Genomic DNA, 26,406 nt, shown 5'->3' with positions numbered 1-26,406 from the left:
ATTTTTTTCTGCAGAACCAGACGAGCTGCTCCACCTCCAGCTATCCTCCAGTCTCCATACTATATGATACTGGCTATTGTTGTAAAGAATCTGTAGGTTGGAACTGCCGGCTTCACCCTTAAGGCTCAGTTTCTTCTTTTTTGTCTGAAATGGAGTGGTAGCAGTCCGCTGAGATCTAAGAAACACTATATTCTGTTCTTTATTGGCCCAGTGATAAGGTGTTGGGATTCTGCTCACACCTGTGAGCCCTTTGTTCAGGCCTGCTATGTCGTTGCACCTGCAAAAGACAAGGTTAGACGGATCCCCTATTTAATGGTTTGATTGACATTATTTTAATGCAGCACCGTGGGGAGCTATATATGTGTGAACGGAAATGAAAGGTAATCTTATTTTTTTCCCCCTTTCATGTCTCTGCCCCTCTCTCTCTTCTCTCATTAGGACAATGACATTGTCATTTTCTCAGGGTTTTGAGGGATGTGTTTGTATGCAGATAGGACATTCCCTCTCTGGTTTTCTGTAAAGCCTTGTATAAACATTTGGATTAAAAAAAAAAAAAATCCAGTGTTGGGGGTGTAGTTGTGCTAGGTTTTGCAATATTGAGACAATGTCATTAACCATTGTTTTTTGTTCTTGTGTGTATGATTTTTTTTCTCCCAGTGTACATGCCAGAGCTAACTACCACCCATTCACAGTTTCTACAGAACTAGGCAAAAAGCAACCATGGGAACAAGAAAATAAACTCTGTTCCTTAGTGTGACACGTGTGCAGCTTGAGCTTGGCACGGCATCCGTGTTCAGCCTGGCTGCACACAACTTGTTTGAATGTCATATTTATCCCTGTGTTTTGTCAGAAAATTAACTTCCTGTGAGTTTGCGGCAGAGCCGAGCATATGGCCACAGCTCTCTGGAGATGACAGCCTAGCGGAGCGGGAGCTCGCCGGTGCCGCTGCCCTGCTCTGGCGGCAGATGCTCCGGGCTTCTCCGCGATTAAGTGGAGATCATCACTGTTTTCTTTGAGCACCGCTGTGCCTTGTACTCTGAAGTGTTCCGTTAATCACTGCCTGCCTCCCTGCCTTTTCCACACAAGCTGCCAAAGCACTCATTAAGTTTGAATCTCCCTCTCACTGCTCGCTTGCTCACTAGCTCGATACAGTGCGTGAATCTTAGCACCCTTTCTGCAGGTTTGTTGTACCTTTTTGGTAGAAGGAATCATAAAAGTCACATTTTTATTTTTTGCTTGCTTGTTTGATTACTATATGCGATTCCATCTCTGGCCTTTTTTTGCTGTTCATTCATTTTAACACATTGTGTACACTGTGTGAAGTAAGTGTTGCTCTTTGAGCTTCTGAATGTTTTCTCTAGTTTGTGTATGCTGATGTGGTCTGTATTTGAGTTTTTCCCCAAGCACTAAGATACTGGCAGTACAGGCCTCTGAGGAGAGTGAAGCCTTTTCTACACTTGTCTTTTTTATGCCTTTTTCCTTTCTGTCTGCATATTATTAGGAAACACTGTTAGTCACATTTACAGTTGTCAAACATTACCCTGTTATCAACTGTGTATGTGTATATATTCAGTTTTATGGAATCAGAATGCAGGTGTAATGTAAATCACAACTTTAGTCAAAAAGAAACCAAAAAAAATTAAAAAATTGAGCCTTTGTTAGCCCCCACTGTCTCCCATCCCCAGTATCTCACATCCAGTCATGGTGCATATATCTCCTACACAAGCAGCCATCCATTGTTATTGTTAAACGTTGTGACACGCTTTAACCCTGATTGATCTTGATCTCCGACACAAATAATAATGTGATTACAGGCTTTTCTCTGCTTCTGTCTTCATCGCAGTGCAAAATAACATTAGATATTTCCTTTCATGTTAATCGCCTTGGTTGGAAGTATACCTCAGTGCACCAATAGGCCTCAGTAATGCCTCCTTTCTTCTAAAAAAAACCATCCAAAATAACCTATTTGCAGCACACCCACACACACTTTGCCTAGCTCTGTAACACCGTTATTCTGCACCTATCAAAGCCTGGCTTGCTTGTCCTGGTGCAGCGATCATTCCCCCACAATAGCAGGATGGCATTACTGTTCTTTTGAAAGCATTTGCATGGCAAAGCAATAACATGCACCTTGTAAATAAAGGAATTGATCCTGTTCAACGCAGGTGGATTTCCTGGATAAAGCTGTGGGAACTGGATCCCTGTGCCATCTCACGTCGATATACAGATCCCGTTTCTTCATCCTCAAGTTTACTTTGCAGTAGGTTTCTGCTTCTTAATCTTGTCAGGCAGACATGCAAAAATGTATGCGATTCCCTCTGCTGCACTGGTTACTTGGCAGACAGCTGATTAGTGCCAGTTTGCCTCTTTTTCAATATGTAGATAGCCAGATAGAAAGCAGGCCCTATTCATTTAGTCCAAGTACCAAAATAGCAATTGCTGCTCTCAATCAACTACGAAGAAATTGGCTTGCATTGTTGGAAGAGGTTGATTAGTGACTTTTTGAAGAGGCACTTGAAATTACTTTTAAATCAGTCTGAACTGACAGACAGCTGGTTGAGCATTCATTCTACAGTGTCAGGTCAGCAATAAAGGCTAATGTTATTTTTTTTTATTATGGCTCATACTGTATGAGTGCCATGCATTTGCACCCTCTGGGCCTGCATATTGTTATTCAACACAATAAACGTTTATCTCATCTACTCAGAATTAAATCTATTCACAACTGTACAAATTGCTGCTGTGCTCTTGGCAAGGTACAACTAATTTTTAGACGAGGAAATTCCTTGTCAGGAGCAGCCAAGGGAGAAGGTGTCAGTTTGATACCACAAGTACACTAACGGCTGTGCGGGAGCATAAGCGTTTGCTGCGCTTCGGTGGTGGTGCGTTTGATTTCAACACTGACCACCGGTGATGCCAACCCCGTCGTCCTCATCTGAGCTGCCTCTTGAGACACAAACATAGACAGCCCTCCCCCACATCTCACTCAGACTGATGCTGCTGAGGGAGAGAGACGAAGAGAGGGAGAAAGTGAGAGGCTGCCAGACAATAAAGTCGTTGTAGAGTATATACTTCTCTGGCTTGTCTATTGTTACACTGCAGTATGTGGGAACTCAGTGTGGGTGTACAGCGACCTCAACCACTATACCCATCTCCCCTAGGGGCACCTCAAAGGACACTTGTTCTGTTCCTTCTCTCAGGCCCTGGGCTCTGCTGCAAAATGAGAGACAGGAAAAAGGGAACAGAGGGAGGTAGTCTCAGTTGTGCTGGAAGGCTAACCTGTGCCTGTGGAGACCCTGCATCTTTTTAAAAGTACCCATCTGTGTGACTCTTCACTCCCTCCTCTGACTTTTTCATGGCCACAGTGTTTAAGTTGTTCAGTATGATGACTTGCGCTGCACTCTGGAACTACTCTATCTACCATTAGATGTTATGCAAAGTTTGTGCTTGAAATACGCATTATTTTGTCAGTGTGAATGAGAGAATATGATGTTTGTGACCTTGTTTCAGTTTGAATCATATGCCCCACTGTTTCCTAATATGCCCCTAGTGTATGTAATGCAGAAAGCACATTTATTACACATCAATAATTCTGTACATTTCCTTCTGGAAAACTAATTCTCATAATAGGATTTTGTCAATGTGATTTGAATAATGATCTCAAAACATCCCATTTTAGGCTACTTAACTAAATAGAATATTACTGATTGCAACACTTATCCATGGTAGGGGTTTTGGTAACCTTCTTTTCTGTTTCTTGCCAACAGCCAATTTTCTCTCAATTAAAGCATGATATTAGCACTCAGTAGGGCATAAACAGAAATAACCGTACACTACTGAATATCACGCCTTGATTATGAGCTTAAGAGTGGGTGTACAGATGGATCCAGTTTCTATACTCCTATTAGAGTGCTGGTGTTTATATGTGTGTGCATATGGGTCTGTGAGAGAAAGGGAGAGGGTATCAGTGCCTGCCTCTGCATGAGTCTATGTGTATGTGTGTGTGTGTTTATAGCACTTGAGCAGCAGGAAAAGCTGGAAGTTTTCAGCTCTCTCCTGTTAAAACCTCTGGAAAGGGAGGGCAGTGGGAAAAGAGAAAAAGTCACAGGTATAGTATGAAGAAAAAGTGTATCATTACATTGAGAGCCAGTCAGTAGTGATGCCAGTTGGCCAAAGTTAGCAGGAAGCTGTCCTAGTAAATGGCAGCAGCTGCTCGCAGTTCGAGAGAGCATGTCCCAGTCAGAGGAGAAAAGCGATGGCATCTACATTAATACTACCTTAATGGCCCATCTGGCGCTCCGTAGGGTCTCTGGCTGCGCCACCGACTCATAGGCGTTTGACAGGCAGTCTCCAGCGCACCAGACGCGCATGGCATGCCAAATGGCTGGGAGACGCCTCCGTGGCGCACAGATCTGTCAAACTCTCTGACGCTGTAGTCACACAGGCAAGGGAAGTTAAGGCAAGTTTTCACACGTGATTGGTTCTTGACATGGATGGGGAGAGGGAGGGGGCAGGAGGAGAATGACTGGCTTGTCTATCTCTCTCCTCCACACCCTCCTCAAATGCAAACACACATATGTGCACACTCACCGGGCACACACATAATCGCACACACCCTCACATGTTCACACGCTCCATACTAGATGGTAAGTTGCCATGACCAGATTAAACCTCAATGAGAAAGCCAGGTTAAGATTAGCCAGTGGTAGATTCACTCTGCTCTGATGGCAAATGGAGATAACAAATATTATTTTCGCTGCGAGTCACAGGCTCTCTCTGTAAACAAATGCTGGAACTAATTGCTTCATTGGAAGAAATTGTGGAAGGTCTTATCAAAACACCACAGGGGTTTCTGGCTATAATTGGCATAATTGGTTGAGAGAGCAGGCTGCAGTCCATGATGTGACACAGTGATGCACTTTATGGAAAATGACTGATCATGGCTTTAGGACTACAGATTGCCCTTTTAGATATTTAAAGATACTACAAGAAGTAATTAGTTAATATGCAAACACAGGACATAAGGTCCACTAGGGTCCGATAATTCTGAATTTAAAATCAAACAATTTCATCGTCTGAAGTTTACACCATCAGCTAGTATCAATACTGTTTAAAGGGTTAAGAAGAAACCTCTGCCAGTTTTACTAATGGATGATCTCAGCCACATTCCTACTCTGCCCTATGTGCTTGGCCTTTCCATCAGCCCCTGTTGAGCCTCACAATACTGGCATCGTGGAGGTTCCTCTCAGAGCAGGTCACATTCTGCAATACACATCAGCACAGATCACAGTCCCAGAAGTCTGTACCACACTGCTGCTGGGAAACTGTGCCTTCTTTTTGTATGAGTAAACTACACAGAAAAGTACAGCTAGAGTGCTTGAAAACATTTGCTACCATTCTTTCTCACACTTTTTCTTAAGGACATTTAGAGAGATAGCAGCAGTTCAAAAATGGAACGGAAGGTTCTTTAGAAAATACATTTCAAATGGCTTATCCAGTAGGTAGCCCCAGAGGACACCTCAGGGATAAACCTTGGCAAGAAAGGAAGATAGAGGGAAAAAAGTGAAATTGGAAAGAAGACACAGGCGTGACTAAAACAGTAGAAATATAGAGAGAAAAGGTATCCTCTTAACCTGCCGACGCCTCTTCAGAGGAATCACAGTGCTCCATATCAGCATTCACTCACTGAACATTTTGCTGTGTTTATAGAAAAAGCGTAGATCCGCTGATGTCTTTTGGCCCAGACTGTCTCGTATTTAGGCAGCCGGTGCAGGTAATTTCTATCACCACGTTAGACACTGTCCCAGTTTAGTTTTTTCTTGTTGTTATTGATGTGTCAGATGCTGTTCTTGTTTCGTTGATAAATCAGTGGAATAATAGAATTTGTGCGTGTTAAAAAAGGACATTTTAAGTGAAACAAGCAGAAAACTAGCAAAAATTTATGTCAAGGAGAGGTCAGCTGGACAAACGCTGCCAAGTTTTGTGCAAGAAGGTAAATGATGGAAAGAGGGAGGGAGCCAGACGAGGGCTGAAAGGAAAGAGGAGAGGGGGAAAAAAGAGGAATCAGCAGAATGGGTTTGGGGGCTGAGAGAAAAGAGCAGGAGGAACTCTTCAACTTTCACTCCCATTCCCAGATGTGTTGTAGGCAAGATGTAGCCTTTGAAGAGCTTGTGGCAAAATAGGAAAAATATGAATACACACACCCTCCACTTTCCCTCTTTCTCACATACTTCCTCTTTCCCTCTCTCTTTCTTTTGCTCCCTCTTTCACATACTCTCCACATCTTTATCTTTCTCCCTGGGCATCTCTGTTCCTTAGTGGCAAACCCAGCTGCGGGGTTTCTGTGGTACTGTAAGTGAACCTTCGCTGACTCCTTCGGCAGGCAGCTGCACAACACACAAACACACATACTGCACTTACCCATGCCTCTCCTGCTAACTTTGATTCACTAAAATATTTCCAGATACTCCTCTCCTACTTTCCATACATATTTAGTTATGTAAATGGATAATTCACAGGTTTCCAAAATAAATCTATCCTTTTTAGTTGACACAGGGATTTCTAAACAGAAAATAAGGTTTGAAAAATATTACATTTTCAACAATATTAAAGAAGGATAGGACTCATTCTCTTACCAAAGCTTGCATTGCAATTTACTCCAAAGCCACGAGAGGGAGCTTACATTATGCTATGGTCCCACATGCCAGGAATCTTTCTTGTAATACTGTTGCTCCAGCAACGAGGCACAAAGAGACATAATCTTTCAAATGTTCCCCGTTCTATCCCTAAATACATTAACTGTCCAGCAGATTCATGGTTTTGACAATGTTGAGATCATGGTCTCTAACCCAGACAGGCGACAAACACCTAAATTAGTTGTAGGAGTTTGTGTTCTTTCAAACAAATACAATAATTGCCTCTTGTGGACAGATATCTGCTCGTGTGAGTCTATTCGTGCATGTGCAGAGGTGATAATTCTACTGTTGTTCAGAAGCTTGAGCAGGGTGTGTAATGACAATAACAGAGAGCATGCCTAGGCATGCTTTCAATCTGTTTTCCAAATATAATGAATATGGGCAGAAGTCTGGTCATCCCAACTTGATCAAAAACGGGAAAAAATCTGCAAATGATTTATTATATCCTGTGGAGATTCATCAGTTACACATGTCAAAATGATGCTGAGCTGAAAATTAAAAGGCATCTTTCGTCACCATTATTTTCTTAATGTAGATGGAAAGTGGAAGCATGAAAGCAATTCAGGCAGGCCAGCAGAGGAAATCTGTTTTATATGGTTCTGTTTAGGGTATAATCCATTTTATTTGATCTCATGCCATCTGTATCTATTTTATTCAGAGTACATGTTGTAAATTGATATAAGTAACCAAAATAATAAATATTACCACAGCTTTATTTCTAAGTAGTTTTTTTCTTAAGATATTTATCCTAAAAAGTATCATATATTATACATTCTTTGATTTATCAATGACTGTGGTTGTCATTAAAGTGCATTCGGGCATTTGCCTTACTTCAGCAGCTATTATCAGCTTGTGGACATCCAGAGGTACACGTATACACTGATCTCTACCTTCTGTGCACCTTTGCTGTCTTGCATTTCATCAACCTGTAGGAGACTAATGCATATTGCCAGTTAATCATATTGCCACTATCTCTGTCCCTTCCTAGTTGGAATGGGGTGACACAACATCATCTGAACTAGAGTCCCAGAGTTGTCCTGCCATAATGTTACACGATCTCCGCTCTCGCATTACTTAAACAGGCTTGGCCGATGGGATTCGCCATACTCCGCACTTCTCCACTCCTCCTGCCCTTTTCCTGTGACAGGGCTGCCGATGATACAGATCCGCTGTGACATTTTACATTGTGCTCCCTAATTGCAACAGCTGATAGTGGGATGGCTCACCATACAGCTGCATATTTCCTTTTCTCCACCCTTTGCCTTTTTTTGAGGGTTTTTGCTGGGCGTCTAGTACATGGTAGTGTACTAAACTAATTGCATCGCTCATGTGCTGTCCAATGATATGCCATTAAGTGTTTCTCCCTGATGTACAACTGTTTGCTGCAACACTTCTTATATATGTAAAAATCATTTAACTAAAACAATAATATAATTTCCAGCATTTACATGAGTGAACAACATCTTTTTTTGTTTTTTTGCTAAAGTGTTGTCCGTTCCCCCTTTTGCTCTGGTGTTTTGTCCTCAGGTGCTTCCCACAGCCTGTGACTCCCAAACTGAAAGCCAGGATAAACCTGTGTGACAGATGCAGCTCTAATTATACAGTTGTTTTAAGACTGTCAGGTTGCTGCAAAAAGGGAGCCAGTCATTTGGGAAAGTGAAGGAGGAGGGTAGTGAGTAGGAAGAGGGGGGTAGAGGGGGACAGTTTGATGGACGGACATTGTAACACCAGCATCTGCAGCTGCCGTATCGTTTTCCCACCGCCAGCTTGCCAGCTAAATAAATATTGCCTCGATCTGTCTTGTACTAGCAAGTGTAAATTACTTTAACACGTCAATAACTAGTTTACAATGATGTTTTTTCCTGCCATTTCAGAACATATATTGATTTCACATTGCTGTTAAATGGCACAAGCATTGTTTCCTTCAGCCTGCACTTTGTTTTTCGCATAGACTCAGAATGAACTTGGCAGGCACAGTAGGGGAAAAAAAGGGGAAAAACTATATCAATCATGCAGTTATTGTACTTTTGCACTCAGGCACTAAATACAGAATTCAATTTATCATATTTAATTTAGTTCCCATTATGATAACAGCTATCGCTTGTGTTTGTTTGGTAGTAATAGCGAGGGTGGGATTGTGACTTGTTTTTCATCTTTTCCTACATGTCAACTGCCGTGCAACATTTTGAGGCTGACAGCTTCACCATCAGTATCAGATATTTAGTGCAAAAGCAAAACCTTTCACTGACAAAGTATATCTGTTATTGTCTTACTTTGTTAAATAAAGCAGTTTGTAATTAGCGTAGAACACTAACATCATGAGTACAATGTTACCAGAACAATTTTCCATTTTATGCTGTGTTTCAATAGCTTCCTCGAGAATAGAGACAAGTAATTATTTGAGGAAAGTGACTCTGCAAGAAACATTTCCTTCAATATACATTTTCTAACAAAACTAGACAAAGAAACCAAAGAATGTTCTGGGCTTTACAGTTGTTTTTTTGTGTGGATATGCACATGTGTACAGTATAAAGTGGGAGCATGCACGTGTTTGCACCCATGAAGTGTGTCTGCAGGCATGCTAACGTCTATATTGTCTATTTTCATTCATATGGGTTCCTCCTCTCGAGGACAGATGTTGGGAAACCCACAAAATCAGAGCTGAAGCCGCACTATAATCACTGCGATTTTAATCAAGGTCTCGCATTGTGACCCACTTATTTTCTCACAGTGCTGATTGCACTGCAGTACAGTGACGACTAGCATTACAAAACTGCAGCCTGTGATTAACCTTCACATCATATACGTGTCCCCTAACCAGCGTACAGCGAATCCTAATCCCAAAATTACACCCACTTGGACTGGAAAACCTCTCCCTTTGTCAAATTTAAACATTTTCCTCCCTCATCCTCCCATCTTGATATGATACAAAGATGATGCCCGCTTCCTGCGTATGAGCAAATTGTGGTATGTCTGAGTGTGTAATACTCAGCTGGTATATTTCAGTCAGACATTATTAATATTTTTGTGGAAGCATGTAGACATGATCTGTGAGCTGCCAATTTGTAACTACAAGTTAAAAGTATATGATACATATGAAACACACACACATACACACATTGATATTATAGGTTTTTTGCAAGAATAAGGACATATTTGTACCTTCTGCGCCATTTTCACCACAATAATAATTATCACATCAGTGATAATAAACCAGATTGATTATTCATTCTCATGCTTCAACACCGTTTAATTGTGTAGCTAGAACACTCCAACTTGGAGGTCAGCAGGGCTCTCTTTCTCATTTACACAGAGACGCATTAATACACACACATACACGCATGCACACACACATATTCAGAAACGTCGCGGTTTCCTTCTCTTGAGATGGTCTCAAAGGGCCCCCCGAGACATGCCTGGGCTGGAATTTGCCAAAATATCCTTTCTCCTATCAAACACACACTGTGCCCCATCTTGGTCCCATTCCACTTATTCCTTCAACATCTCAATTAATACCTCTTAGGAGGCATAGCCTCCCACAGAGCCGCTGTGAGACTCAGTGTGGTGGTGGATTCTTGCTGTAAATGTTCACCATAGATGCTGTAGTGCTTTATTTTAAACCACATCACTAAACTATCACTCAGAGCCACCTCAGTCTCAATCAACACTAATAGATGAAACACATAGATTCATCAGCAATTGTCGATACATCATCTGAGAATTAGTCCAATTTTTGTACTGTATGAAGATTAAGGCACTTGGGGCTTGAGCTCCATGCAGGCTTTTAGTTGATAGTCTTTGTGATAAATATATACAGGTTCTGAGTCTGAGCCACTTAAGAAATAAGAATGAAGATAACATTCTTTTAAAGTCAAAAATCTTGTATCATGGATAAATAAATTTAGTCTTTTGGTTTGGCCTTTTTTTGATGTGTAATTATTATGTGTACTTTGATGGCTTGGCAGTGTAAAAGAGTTGATGTGCTACTGAAGACTGAAAGACTGAAGGCTTTTATTTTTCAGCCATGTCACAGCCATACAACTGATACCTTACCATGCCCCGTTGCCTCTCTCCTCTCGATCTGCCTGTTCCTCCTGTTCAGTAGCTAATGGATTTTTGTGGTTTCCAGGGTCTCTTCCAGAAATGTTCTCCTGTGGAGATCTCGTAAGAAGTGCCCTCAGCTGGTCCCTCCGTCTGCCATTAGGCCTCTCCACACTTTTTATCCCTAGACCTTCGAGACCTCAAACTGCCAAATGAGTTGAATTATGGCCAGTTATGTGGAGTGGACCCAGAATCACGGGGGAGAGGCTTGAGTCGGTGGAACTAACTACACTCCTGACCATTAAAAGGCAGCCTGACACTGCCTCTTCATCTTCCGCCTGCTCTGCAAACCAATGTCCCCCAGAGCAGAGACACAGAGCAGTGAGCCAGGTAACCAACCAGCCAGTCTGTCAGGCAGTCAAGGAAGCAACCAAAGCCCCAATCGCGTCAATGCTCAAGCCCTTACATCATTACAATTGTTTAGTTCTTCCTGGACAATTTTTGTTTTTACTTATCTCTCTTCCCAGTTCTTTTTGCCCCAAATCTTTGCCCTACACATCCACTTGTCTCTTTTCTGTGTCTTCCTCTGTGTTCTTTTGTCACTTTCCTGCCATATTTTCTTTAATGTCCTTTGCCCTTCAGCTTAGTGGGTGGGGTTTCAGGGTTATACCCACACAAGGTTAATTGCAGCAGCTAAAACAAGCATAGTGGCCACAGCTCTGGCTCCTGTATAAAGGAGGTCATCTAAGCCAGGAAGCTCTCAGAAATCCACTTGCAGCATCCACAGTCACGCAAATGCCAATCAAGCCAATCAAGGAGACCACAGTTTGCATCTTTTACAAGCAGACACAGTAGACACACACACACACACACACACACACACACACACACACACACACACACACACACACACACACACACACACACACACACACACACACACACACACACACACACACACACACACACAGAGCACTGAATTTGATCTGTCACAATAACAGGGGCATCATGACATGATGGATACAGCCCTTTTTTCCCCTCTTCTCTCCACCGTTCTGCCTCTCTCCGGTAATGTTGATGCAATGTGTAATGTTTGCTGTAGCCGGTGGCAGAAATTGAATGAGTGATACAACCAGAGGTGCTGGGATTACTGAGGGCAGAATTGATGCTATCTGTCCAATGATGTGTTATTTTGTGGAAGTGAGGCAACAAACCGGAGAGAGAAATGGTAGCAGCACTCTGTATGATTTTACAGTTTAAGTGGTGAAAGACAAATAGAATAACAGTGATCTGCTAGCAGGGGTTGTAAATGGTTGAATAATTTTCCTCGATTTCAACATTCATTTATCTTTTCTACAGTCCTTTGCAGAGCTTTGCATGGCGGCTTGAACGGTATTTATATCTCTCGTCTACTCACAATTGCAGCATCAGCTAACTCAGCGCCCATCTTTAGAGGTGAGGCAGGTTGTGTCCAGTCTCTATTCCTCTAATAGGGTCGGCTCAGAAAAGGGTCAGAGGTAAACTAATGACACCTTCAACAGATGCTTCTTCCTGGAAGCCTAAGCTGAGACTGAACATGGGCTGGGCTTGTGGGAATAAAAGTGTGCTGCTTTGAGACTCAGCAGGCTGTGCCGGGGTCAGTCGCTAACCACTGAAAAGACTAAATTCAGCTCTTTCTGCCGGTTTGGGGCACAAGCTGAGGGTCTTTGGCTATTGTTGTGAGGTCAGGTTAAAGCCATCCAGATTGCCAGAGCAGCTGACAACCATTCATCACCATTTCAACACATAATAGCGGCAAAGTTCTGCTTTGGTAGGGTAAAGATGTTGGACGAAATTTTTAGACATCACTTTTTGCTGTTGTTTTATATTTATGAGTGTTGGCATGGGTTTGCAGTTCCAGAAAAATGTATATTGTTGTAATTTATGTATGCTCTATTTTTATTTTTACTTCTATGGAATGCTTTGGCCGGGTAAATTAATCACAGCAGCAACTTCAACATCTTTTTACTCGGTTCCTTGCCTGCAGATGTGTCAAACAAAAGTGCAACTCATTAATTTGGTCACTATTTAGAGTTTTGCCTAAAGGTCTGTTTTGGCTTTTTCTACACAATCGATCCATTCTTTCTGTGATTATTTCAGCTACTGTAGGCAAATTTTGACTTTTCCTTAAAATCTGCCATCATAAGAAAACACACAAACTCACCCACTTGCTTTTGATATACAGTATTTGTAAGCTGTCTTTCCTCTGTCACATTCAAATTTACAGTATGTTTTTATATTTAATAATTGCGTGTTTTTCCGGCTGGCAGAAAGAGACTATGCTGTTATGTTCGAGGGAAAAATGAAATAAGAAGGGCTATTTTTCTCCCCCATGTAAACAGCTGGCAGCATCCCATGCTTGCACAATTAATGGGCATCTAATTGGCAATAATCATTTTTACTTAAGCAAATATAAAATAGGCAGTTGCCCCTGGAACAGACAGCTGTTGGTAGAACCTTCTGGCAACATAGCGTGAATGTTTGAGGATGTGGCTGATCACTGTTTACTGGAGGTGGTCCATATATGAACGCTTACATACTGAACTGTTGGCACACACTTGCATGTGCTTTTCTACCCAAATCCATCTACACTGTTAGAGGATTTACTGTGTGTTGAATACAGGTGTATCAGATTCATAAACCGACCTGTACAACAATGTCTTATTGTCACTTTGGCTGTACTTGAACAGTTTTATGTCATTGACTCTTTGATCCAGATAAATTATCAAGGAACCCAAAGTAAAGATTCTAAACATAACAAGATTACTTTAATTCCTAGTAAATGATCCTTGACCCCTGTAAGCACCGTATACACTGTGAAGTATGCAGTGTAAGAAACTTACAAGAGTGAAAGTTAGTTGAATAGTTAAAGTTTAAGATTGAGGTTTATATACTTTAGCTACTGAGTCAGTATTTACACTTTAGTGAAAGAGAGACAGTCATGCATTTTTACAATAATGATTTCTCTGTGATGTCAAGGACCTTTCAGCCATAATGCTTTTAACATACTTGTTGAATTCCCTATTGACAGCTTTTAAGGTCAGACCAGTGCAGTGTAAATCTATAGAATTATGATTTCATTCAACTGAAAGCAACCTCACCAAGGTTACGATTCAATAATAAAATACTATGAAAAAGTACAGTACTGGCAGGAAGGACGAAGCCTTGCGGCTGACAGACAAGTCAGTGGTAAGCAATGAATTAAACGCGAAATTGTGTTTTGCCATATAACTCATAAGGCCAGGAGTTACTCAGATAGAAAGCCAACAGCAGGATACGAAGGTGAGAAAAAAAAAGAGCTAAAACTTCAGTTCATGTGATAATAGTACAGTGAAAGTCTCATTAACAGTGGCTTTGGGGCTTCTAATGCAATGCACAAATAATTTATATGATGGAGTCTCTTCTGCTTTAAGCTTTCCTCTTGATGAAAGCAGGCATAGGTGAGGGGAAAGAGGGGGAGAATAAGTGTGTAGGATACTGAACAGTAATGTCAGACAACCTGATTGTGAGACAGGAAATGGATTAAGACCATTGTTTGAGCTAGAAAAAGGAGGCACCTTCCATACTTCTGGCTACCATCTTATCTCACCCCCCAACAGTGGTCTAATCTGTTGGTTGAGCATCCCTGCAAATAATTTCTATCTGTCAGACAGACAATGGAGCTGCCACCTTGTTGTGCATCACGGATTACTGTACTGTGCATCCTGTCCCGCCCCTACATAGACCCCTTACAAAGGACTTAATTGAATATCCGTCCATGGTTAATTTGTGTGTGTTCCACGTGGGAACTTGCATAAACACGAGCTTTAAGTTCACACAAAATTAATGCAAACACACTCACAAAGCTGTATGCACTTAGCCCCTATAGGAATTTATTTTGAGGCTACTTGTTCATTTAGTCTGATGTTGAAAGTCAGGAATTATTGCTTCCAATCCTTATGGCTAAACTGTAAACAAATTCAATGGACCAGATTCAATTAACTCTGTCTAACCTAACATATAATTACATGAAAGCAGAGTGAGGAGTAGCAGATAATGGAGTTTTTTACCCTTGAACCTTAACCCTACTTTTCCCATTTGTTTATCAAATTAATTTAAGCCAGTAGATTTGTTATGCTTGGACTTAAATACATATAATCACCCATTTTAGCTTCATATTACACTTGTGCTTAAGCTAATTAATCCTCAATGTTTATCGCACATAAACAGTGATGGCTTTGCATTACACATCCACAGAAGGAGGGTTTTTTAAATTATCAAAAATGTTAATTATTTAGAGCCATCACAAATGTCCTAAGACACATCTTGTCCTTGTTTTAGACAAACATTGGTGAATGACATTGAATGACATTGGTCTTCATGATGGTGCTCTTAAAAAATAGAAAATGAACACGAGTTTATTTAAAACAACAGTTGGATAATGAAGGCATTTTTCTGAGAATCTAGAATTTTGTGTCCATGTTTTGTGGAGAATGTCTGTCCAGGTTTTGTGAAGTGACAGCAGTGCTTCGTCTCATATGATGATGTGTTAAACAAAACACTGCCCACATGTTTGCTTTAAACTAAGTAGCCCTTAACTGCTTGGACAGACAGCAGGCTGTTGCACTTTATGTATTTGTTTATTTTCAAGATAAGGGGCCTCTTTTATGGATAAGCAGCTGACGCTCCCGCTCTGTCAAGCTGGGACAGGCTGAGAGAAGATAAAATAGAGTCTGTTAATCTGGTGCTGGTGAGCAGAGAGAGTGATGTTATTGACCTACGCTGGCAGCAATGTGTTTCAATTATACACCGCCATCCATTTGTCAGGCAAGCAGAGCGATGGGGGGGGCACGGAGTTCAAGCCTGGGTTAGAGTCATTCTCCATCACTTACGATGTGTCTTTGGAAAGTACTTTAATTGAATTACCCAATTTATTCTTCAAGCAACAATGCCCTGGCCCAGACCCATGACGTGAGACAATTAGATACAAGTTTAAAATCAGGCAGTTTGCATACTTCATCTTTTCATGGTGTACACAGGGAAGGAAACGGCTAACTTATGGTGACTTTCTTCCCTCCTTCATCCTGAATAAATTCTATTAATGTAAGTGGTGTGTCTTTATCATCAATTTTTTATCTTCTTCAAGACTCTTTGATTTACAACTTCGTGAAGCATAAATAATAATAATAATATCGTAGATGGCACTGCCTTTGTGTTGCTACTTTGCCATGTGCACTGTGTGCATGCATTCTGTAGGATAGCAAGTGGTAGTTTGTTAGCAAAAAAAAAAATCTCAATGCTTGGACTTGAGACATTGTCTTTCGCTGAAAAAGAAATTAAAAGCTAACTTGATGTAGTGTTGATGTAGAAGTAGTTTGCCCTTGACCAGTGTTGAATCTTTCTCAGATATTCTCCATATCCAAGTAATACAGTCTCACTTCTACTTAAATTAGCGAATGTCTACATCTGTCTTTTTACTTTAAAACTGCTCAATGGCCAGGGCACATGGTCAAAGCTATGTTACACTGGTATAGTCATATTCATTCTTTTGTTCCCTTCTTACAATCTTCCAAGCTGATTTCCTTGAATATTTTCCCTGGTATTTGCAAATTGCACAAGGTTGAGTGTGATTAATTCTAATCAAGTTCAATTTATTCTAGTAGAGCAGCTGGAAGAGGCCTAAGTGTTGACTGCATTCTGTCTGTGAGCTGTCTGACAAGATGGCCAGGCTGTCGATCACCTCAGCCCCAGTTCCAGGTGTAGTGAAGGTGCTTGTGTCAGATGCACACTGGCCCACTTGCACTCTGGCCCCAACACCTGGCTGTTCACCAAACTCCAATTGTCAGTTCATCCATTTTCACCAAGTGTCACTGTCTGCTCCCGCTATCTGTGTCTAATCAACAGTGTTGCTCTCTCAGTATCTCCAGAGCTCATCTTGTTAAGGACGACGAATTGTGGATAAAAATGTACTCTCTATAAGCGTGTAATATACACCAATTATGTTAATTTGTAGTGTTGCAGATGGCCCAGTGTTGATTGCAGCTTTAGGATCAGGAGAGGCCGTCTGAAATTCGAACGTGGTACTCACGTGACACTCATTACTGCACAACCTCAACCAAATATCCCTTTGTCACTTGTCATCCATCTGTGCTTACTATCTTTGACAGATAAGACTATTCAGAACTCTAGGCAGCTGAAGAGTTGCACAACAAGCAACACAGAATATCCCCAGTTTTAATTGGCATTTCCCTAGTTTAGCTGTATTTGGGTGTGCTCTCAAAACAATGGGCTTCGTAAATCATCTGAAACGGCAATGAGGAGGAGACTGAGGAGAAAAACTAGGATAATGTCCCACCACAGGAATGTAATGTATTTTCTAAAGTAATTGCACAATGACTATATGGTACATTCTGAAAGATGACAGTAAATAGAATTATTGAGATGTATGGCTTTTATTTTTTCATGTGTCATTTTCCCTTGTCAGTCTACTCATCAGGATATGGATTGCTATCCACCCCCAGTATGTTGGCTCCAGGGGCAGGAGAATCCTCTCCAAATGCCAGTCCACTATGGGAACTGTGACATTCAAAGTGTGCCAAGGTGTGCAGTGTGAGCAAAGCATGTGCAGTCAGATGTAAATTCATCACCGTCGTCGGGCTATGATGCTCTTTGTTCCGGCTATTGAGGCGAGTCAGTTTAGCCCCCATCTTCTTTTAGACCATGCTAAAGTGAACCCATGCTGATGTTCAAATGAATGGAGTCCTTTCATGAAGCCATAGCCATTGAACTCTGGAGGCTGAATATAGCCGTAAGTCCTGCAACCTTTGTGGCAGGGGGTTCCTGCCAGGCATGATTCCTGTTTAGTGAATAAGTGGGGTAATTATGGTGCAGTTGGGGCCATGCAGCAAATGTCACCAGCAGATAAACAGTAGGAGCAACTCTTCCGTAAAAGCCTGATTTATCCACCCTGGACCTCCCGTAGCCTGCAGATGAATTAGGAGCAGTTGGGTGGAAAAAACAAACTAGCTTCTCTTGATTTCACTGGAGTTCAAGGATGCATATAATTGGAGAAACAGTAGTTAACAGATAAGGCCCCCAAGTTAAGCCTTACTTTGTCATACACCAAATCTCTCACGCTGGTCTCTACAGGCAGCTGCTGGTTTGATTTGTGTATACCAGGGCAGAGATTGTGCGTAAATAATATACTATGACATTGTAGAGACGTGAATGCTTTGCGCTGCATGAAAGTTGTTTTAATAGCTGCATTACATACAAAAAGCAAGTCCTCTATTCCTAAAAAACTGCTGTAAACTACAGTTGTAAAATGACCCCTCACACATATGGTTTTATGTGTTGCTATTAGAATATGAATCTCCAACTTATCCATTCCCAGTCCCCTCCTCTGTATCTCTGATTGGAAACCACATCCATTGCACTCCATTAAAGAGTGCCCACTCACGCGTGACTACAGGGCGGCCTTTATAACATCATGAGCCTGGGGAAATGGGAGAGTCAGCGAGCGTCATTACATTACCTGCTGAAATGGATGCCCCTGTATCTCCTCCTTGATTAGCTTTCTCTCAAATAACAATGATAGCTTTAAGTGTGTCTAATTGAAGTCGGGCTCGCCCTCCCTCTCTCTGTGAAAGTGCTTACTCATTTTGTCTGTCCTTTTAATAATTACATTATCATTTTACACCCGTGCCGGTTCCTTGGGAAGTGGGCTGGCGCTTGTGTTGAAGTGAAAGCTCATTATTGGAGCTGAATTATGTGCAGTTTATTGATCCCCATGGTGGATTATGGTGCTCTAAGTTAGTCTAGACAGAATAGTTAGCCAGATGACAGAGAGGAAACATAGAGGCCCCAGGGGGAAAATCTCTGGGCTCAGTGAGCAATTAATGCCTGCCAGGTAATGGAAGTTAAGTTTACACTAAATCCACCAATGCCTTGGCATTTGAAGTGCCTTATAAAAAAACATTAGCCTAATGAGACGGTCAAGAGCAAGAGAGGCATTCTTTTACACATATTTTCTCTCTCACACACTTGTCCTTTCTCTTTTGTTCTTGATTATCTGATACGAGCACACTAAGGACCAGCCATCACTACTCATTCTGAATATTGCTGATAGTGTATGGCAATGCCTTTTTGGAAGTGTGGTGTGTTTTCCTCTCTAGATCGGCCTGGAGAAAGTTTGATTGATAGGCTTTAGTTGACTCCATTTTCCAGTCAAGCTTTGCTAATCTCCATCTTAGCCTGGGTGAGGGTGTTTGTGTGATAAAGAGCACTGTGAACAGGGGAAAGGCCAAAGTGCTGAGTAAGAAGCCAAGCCGGACATTCATCTCTATAAAGCCGAGGGTCCGTTTTAAAGCTATCCATCATTATCTTGATGAACATGCCACATTACTAACAGCATTGCCTTCCTGCCACCAAGGCTAGCAGCGGTGTGTCCTTCAGTGGACTTTTAAGGACCTATGTCACATAAGGAGTCGATGATTCTTTTTTTTCTTCTTTTGGCTACTTAGGCAGCAGATAGAACATTTACGCATTATCACCTTTTAAGCACTAACTTATTAGTTCACAGTTTCCTGCCATATTTCTTACAGTCATTCAGTGTGGCTTTCAGTGCAGCTGACCAATTTAATTCAATTCAGTTTTATTTCTATAGCACCAATTCACAGTGTAAAGCATCTGAGGGCATTTCACACAGTAAGGTCAAAACCTCACAATGTTATAGAGAGAAATCTAACAAATCCAATGATTCTGTTAGAGCAAGCACTTAACAACAGTGGGAAGAAAAAAGTTTTCTTTTAACAAGAAGAAACGTCCGGCAGGACCAGGCTCATGGAGGGTGGTCATCTGCCTTGACCGATTGGGGTGATGGTAGGTAGGCATGCATAGCAACTATAACTGATGGAAACGAGTTAATATATCGTAAACATACAAAATGATATTGGTTAGCTGTTATTATTTCCAACATGGTTAGACAACACAACATACTATACAAACTAATTTGTAGAGACCATAGACTGGGGCCTGTCTGTTGTTTCATGCGACCAAATGCTGTTAAATGAATCTTTAAAAGCTTTTTTTATGCTAAAAATTTGCTGCATGCTTTGGCCGAAGATTGTCCTATGACAGCAGTGAGAGTAGAGATACGGGCCACACAGCAAAACAAGAAGCTGAAACCTGCTGTAGAGCAAAAGGAGGGGCTCTAATAAATTGAAAATGCAGGAACATGAGTGAATGCGACTGTTAAAAGCCATTCAACAACTGATATAATCACGTATTGCCAACATGGAGTGCAAAAGCACCACTTTTTAGATCAATTTAACACTGTCAAAGCAAAACATAAGGTACCACCAATCAGGGTATTGCAGTTCGATGTGCAGTGTAAATTACAAAATATAACTTTGGGAAGATAAATCTGAATTTTTGTTCTTCTCTGTGAATATATCAACCTGAAACTCAGCGATTCCTCTTGAAGTGGCCTCTCCCTCAGTACTGGTCAACTAACGAGCTACTAAGCAGAGTGAGAGTCGCAGCACAGAGTTAATGATGGGTGTGCACAAGAGAGATCGAGTGTCAAAAAATATATACATAAAAAAATTACAGGTACTAACTCAAGTTGGAGTGTCCTGCACCCTGTGGAGAACATGAAGCAAGCCACCCCCTGGGTACCTGAAAAGAGTGAGCCAGTTACTTTTATATGAAACAGATTTATCTTTCAATAAATCAATGTCCTTGCCCCCATAAATAAGAAAATGTGATCGCTTTGTTGTTTCTTAGTTGCACACACACTCACAAACACATCCTTGGGGCAGATGGCCAGTTACTAAATTCCATTTTAAATGACAGCCTTAATGAAAAATACTGGTTAGTCAAGCAGTGTTTTTGCACCTGTTAAAGAATCCTTGTGCATCCTGTGAGCGAGACGGGAAGCCAACAACTTTACCCCATAATGAGGCCAATATCTAGCTCAAAGCCTTTCTGTGTCTTTTGTGTGGTTTACTGTGTCCTTGGCTCATGAGCCTTGATAATGTTGGTAAATACATACAGGGGCAAGGATAAACTAGGCTGGAATCCACACTACCTCTAGATGGAAGAGGAAGGGAGTGATACCGGGGGAGAGGAGAGGGAAGAGAAGCAGCTGATTAGACTGGTTTTACTGCTCCTCTGCCGACCTAGAAAACACAGCAGCCCTGACCTTGCATAGCCCAGCCCTTATATATCTAATGATCTCTGAGTACCTTAATGATACAATGTGTTCTCTCTCCCGCTCTTTCCCTCCATTTTCCTACCATTCTTTCATGGAGCTCTCTCCCTTTTCTCTCTCTTTTAACACAAGCGTTTGCACACGCGCACTAGTCCACACAAACACAGACACACACATACACACAAAGTACACAGCCTTGAAAAACCCAGTCAGCAGTTTGGGCTCAGAGTCTAGCAAATGAGCTGTCCTATTGAAATAGAAAGGAGAGTGCTCTATGCTGTAGAAAATGCTGCTATGGCAAGCCTTACAGAAAAAAGACGGAGGGAAAATTACTTGTTCGGACAAAGAAACATGAGAATGTCCTTTCACTACAAATGTACCAATTTACATTTGGACGGTGCAGATTACATCCATTTCTCCCGTACTTTATTTCTTTTTTAGCCCTCTTTTACCACCCCCATACCTCATCTCATTATCATTCATAAAACACCACTAAGTGCTGTAAGAGCCATAAGAGAGACAAAAAACTTTCAATTCAAAAAATGTCTTTTTCTCATTGATGTAGCGTTCCTTTATCTCGTCCTAGGTGCTCCATTGGTTTTAACACTGCGATTGTGGTTGGACTCCTGCAGTTTAATGGTGGCGGCACTGTTATATAGCTCAGTTGAGTTGTATCAGAGATGACTAACCAGCCATAGTACCATCTTACATTCTTAAGGTAGGATACTGAATACCGTGTAAAAATCTTCTATCCCATCAAAAGGAGTGTATTTGTAGGCATGATGGGTTTCTGGTTATTTATTGACATTCTGATATATAACCATATACACCTTTACAAAAAATAAAAGTAAAAATGTAAACAATTCCTAAGTGGTAATTAAGCATTTACATTTTCTGCCAATTTTGTCACTGTGAAGAAAACACCTTCCATTGGATTAAGTCATTTATTTTTGTGTCTGATTCCTTCTCTTTGACCACTTAAACCTCCATTTGGTCCTGGTATTCCCCCTTCTTGCTCTATCTGTCCACGGTAATTAAGATTCCATTTTGCTCTGAATAGGAATGTTAAAATGGAGGGTTATCGCTGGGCTTCTGTAGGCTCACCCAATGAAACACCTATAGTGACCTCTCTGATTTACCCAATGGGGGTCCTTCCATTGCCCCCCTCGATATCCCTCTCCCCCTCATGGCCATCTTGTTGTGTGGTCTCCTCTCTTCAGTTCACTCATTACTCTCTGTGTGAAGGCCTGGGAGATGGGTGGCAGGGGAGGAGTGGGGCGGTTGCAGAGGAGGGCTTCTGTCCCTGGATGAGTGAGTGCGGATAAGAAGTTGTTTGAATTCATAATTGTGCTCTTGTGAAGGGGGAGATTTGTAAAGCAAGGCTGGGTTCATTGTGTGGCAGTGCGAGTCCGGTGGAGGGTGCGAGCCGCTCAAAGCTAATGTAATCTACGCTATTAGAGAGGGTTAATTAGCTGCTGAACTGGAGCCTGAAGAGCAGGCAGAGAAGGAGAGACACACAGAGCGAGACAGAGAGGGAGAGAGAGACAGGGGGTGGGCAGTAGGGATAGAGAGGTCTTCAGGGAGTCATTAGAGACTGCTTGTTGTAATACAGCCACACAGTCAATAAGGCTTCTCCTCTGAGGAGCAGAAGAAAGGCAGAGAACGACATGGAAGGAAAGAGAGTTTCACACTTAGAGTTTGGATGTTAGCAGCACTGCCACTGGACATATGTTGGAAAACCAGTCTGGCTTTATTTTGTAAATTGACCAGTTATACACAATAAATTTGACTTATGTAGCACAATAACACAACATAAAACACAATTTGATAATTAGTAGCAGATTTTTTACTTTCACAAGCATTCTAGTTTATCCAAAAAATAAAAGAAAATGTCAGAAAAAAGCAGAAGAGTAAAACATTTTAAGGTTCTGTAGATTGAAATAGAAATCAGGAATTGACTTTTTCTCTCTACACACTCCTATTTTTTTTCTATATAGCTTTTTCTTGAACTTATGTTCTTGAGCCTTAAACCTGCTATTTTGTGCATTATAATGCATAAAATCATATCTATTCACCTTGACTATCTGTCATGCTTACTGTTCTCCAGCAAAAAGGCCAACACAACTTATTGCTCAGCATTTTATGTCTCCACACTGGCAACTGTCGTAGCTAAACTTTTGTTCCATCAGAATCAGCTTTATTGGCTAAGTATGCTAGCATGTACAAGAATTTTGACTCAGCTTTTCATTTTGCTCAGTGAACTTATGCACTTCAGAGTCTTCATTATTGTCCAAGTCTGGACTGGCATGGGTTTAAATTGCAATTGTAAACAACCTTGAGGTGATGATTCTAGTTTATTCTTTACTTTTTCATGTAGGGTGCAATTCTGTTCTTATCGTGGCTCCCATGAAGCTCTGATGGCCCCCGGCTAGCATTCGATTTGTATTTATCAATGTTTTCTGTAGTAGTCCATCCTACGTCCTATGTGGTTGTCGCTCTGAGCCAAACTTCACTTTAGACAGGTAGTTAGTGTCTGTTCCCTTGGCATTTTAATTCAGATTAATTACTTTCCCTGGCTCAAACAATCCATTTTTGTTTGTTTGTGGATGTTTTTAGCTTTATCTTGACCTTGGGGTGAAGAAAGAGAGAAAGACAGAGGGAGACGAAGAAAAAAAGCCCTCTACACTAGACTTATACCCTCAATTTAATAGCCGAGTGAGGTGTTTCTCCAGCATCATCAGATCAATGGAGAGTAAATAGCCCACACTTCTTGTTTCACAGTGCAGTATTGATCTTTTCCTCAGTCTCGGCTTCCCTTTCCCCAGCATCTCGTGTCTTTCAACCCCTGGGACTGTGCTGATTGCCATAGATTGGACAAGCTAACAAGCGCATGATGAGGAACCAGGCTTTCTTTTCTTCTCATAGGCTGTTTCATTTTTTCTTTGTGGCACTGGCATGAACACACACAGACAGACAGACACACACAGGGACTTAAAAACATCAGATCTACACAGCTCAGCCCCATAAAGGAGTATGCTGTTTCTTTCTTGTTCCCTCTGTTGTTCACGTTGTTCTGTCTTCATCTACACTGAGAGGATCTACTGTAGCTGTGCCTGTCTTTGGGATGTTTGCCAGTCTGATGGAGTATACCAACTTAACTACAGAGCAACTCAGAGATACTGTGCGTTTCTTCACCTCACTGGGAACTTTATTTTATTCCAGCTGGCACCGTGTTTGTTCCAGAGTCTTCCATCATCTCTGAAAATATGTCAAGTGGCCTGCGGAGAGCGACACACTCTGTTTGCGCTGGAGGATGGCACGGTGGCGGCATGTGGGTAAGTTCATTGTCAATGCAGCAGACAGTTTGCCGAAGTCCAGACCGGAGGGGGATAGGAGGAGAGATGAGGAGGCAAACCCCTCCCCACACATCCCAACCCCCGTGATATTACTGCATAGGCTAATAAGGTTTAGGGGAAAGACTGAAAGATTGTGCATGTGTGAGGTACAGTGACAAGAAATCACTGGGTATTTAAACTTCACATTTTCCGCATGCGTGTGTTTCTTTTCATATTTTCTCGGCATGCACAATCGTAATAAATCATGTTGGGTGGGGTAAGAGAGGTGCATGTGTTGCCGTGTGGCTTAGGATCAATATGAAGTGTGTTTATTGAATCCAATAGTTGTTTATGCAAAGAAAGGAAATAAACCAGCTGGAATAAGTGATCAGATGTGTTTTAAAGCCTCATTAATAGCCCGTTGGGCATATAAATCTGCTTTTAAACAGCTTTTAGATTAGATAAGTTTATGCTTGAACACGGCAAACATTATTTACTTGCTGAGTTCAGAATCATGTTTGATCATCTCCCTATATTTCTGAGATTTCTCCCTCACAAACTTAAATTAATGTTTCACTTACAACTAGTTATATTCTTATTTAGTTGCAGAAATTTGGCTGTGTTTCCAAAACTAGCTTAATTTAGTCTCTTATCTATTGATGTAACTTTTCTTGAAGGTTTGTTAAAGTGCAGATGATCAAGCTAAAATCTAAATTGGGGAAAATTAGAATTATATTTTGTTCCAATATTTTTTGTCGCAATCCCTTTTTCTTCTTTGTTAAAAAGCAACAGTCTAAAGAGTGTTTTACTCTGTGACCTACAGCTTGTCTAAAAACTGAGGATACAAAGTATAAAGTTAAAAAATAATTTACCTTTAACACCTAGTCGGGTTAGGAATTATTGATTAATATGGTTCCATACTTTAGAGGCTGCAAATTATTACTTAAAATTAAGGCATGTAACAGATTGACTGAAATAACTAGCATCTGACATTTGACCATAGGCAAACAAAGCAAACAGGATACAGTCTAAATGTAAAAGTTTAATATTGATCCACAGTACTTATCACAAAAGTAATTTCTTTTTTGTTGAAAGATAAGTTGGTGTTTTGCTCAGATTTGTTTTTTGCTGAAGGGAATTAAAGTATGTTATTAAATCTGGCTTTAAGGTGGAGTAAAGAGGGGTCGGAATGTCCTCATCAGGCCTGGGTTTTTATTTGGCATGGAACAATCAGTGTGCGCTAAGAACAAGCTAGCAAGCTAATACAAAGACTAACAAAAAGTCACAGCATTAAGAGACAATTATAGGTTGAGTTCACTCAGGAGTAAAGGACTATATTTGAAATAAATCCAGTAGACAAACAGCGATTTAATTATTTTTACTGACATTTTGAAATACAGGTTTACTCTTGCAGTGTTAGTTGTTACTTGCTTTTTTTTCCTGATGTCTTCATCCCCAACGTACCCCAGCTGATCTAACCACACACAAATGCACACCCATTCTTTCCTCTCTTCTTGGCTCCCTGTGTTTGCATGTGATATTTTAGGTGACTCTGGGAGGGATGACAGTTCTAACTAGGCCTATTAGGTAACCCTCAGGGTGCCCTCAGCACTGATTTGAGCACCATTAATTTTCTATTATGGAGTGCTAAAGATGTGCCCCTGCACAGTCATTCACCTGGCTTATTGAGTCTCGCACACACCAGTTGTGGACTTTTCTAGGGCAGTGTTGCTAAAGGTTTAGTGCGACCCCTCTGGGGAGCTAATTTATTATTTGCAGATATCGATCTGGCAGGTTAGGCCAGCCAAGGCATGGCTGATGTTGACTCTGCTCTGGCCTGTGGCGACTTTAACCCTTTCCAGACTGCAGCAGACACACATTAGATGGATGGTAAGTGGGTATGTACTGCTGTAAATATTTGTTTAAATTTCCCTGCCCTGGACAGTGTTTTTTTTTTTTTAATTTATTTAATTGAACAATTGATGTAAGTAATTTTCAGCAAGGAGAGGATGGGTTTTATCTTTCTGGTTATATAGCTTTTTTTTTGTGAACGGATAAATAAGCAGACACATCCACACATGTACGAACACTCACACACGCACGC

The 26,406-nt window shown here is 41.2% G+C and overlaps 1 protein-coding gene across 1 annotated transcript in view; it reads left to right on the top strand.

The window, feature by feature from the left end:
• LOC111576599 (probable E3 ubiquitin-protein ligase HERC1) overlaps positions 1–26,406 on the top strand; it is a 297,883-nt gene that overhangs the window by 48,532 nt on the left and 222,945 nt on the right. Inside the window, exon 5 of the mRNA XM_055011138.1 lies at positions 24,190–24,302. Coding sequence (XP_054867113.1) covers positions 24,190–24,302 — 113 coding nt within the window. The remainder of the gene's footprint in view (positions 1–24,189; positions 24,303–26,406) is intronic.

This window comes from Amphiprion ocellaris, chromosome 6, assembly GCF_022539595.1.
Source record: "Amphiprion ocellaris isolate individual 3 ecotype Okinawa chromosome 6, ASM2253959v1, whole genome shotgun sequence".
Taxonomy (NCBI): Eukaryota; Metazoa; Chordata; class Actinopteri; family Pomacentridae; genus Amphiprion; species Amphiprion ocellaris.
Note: the sequence above shows the minus strand (reverse complement) of the source record. Positions and strands in the feature narration are given on the sequence as shown.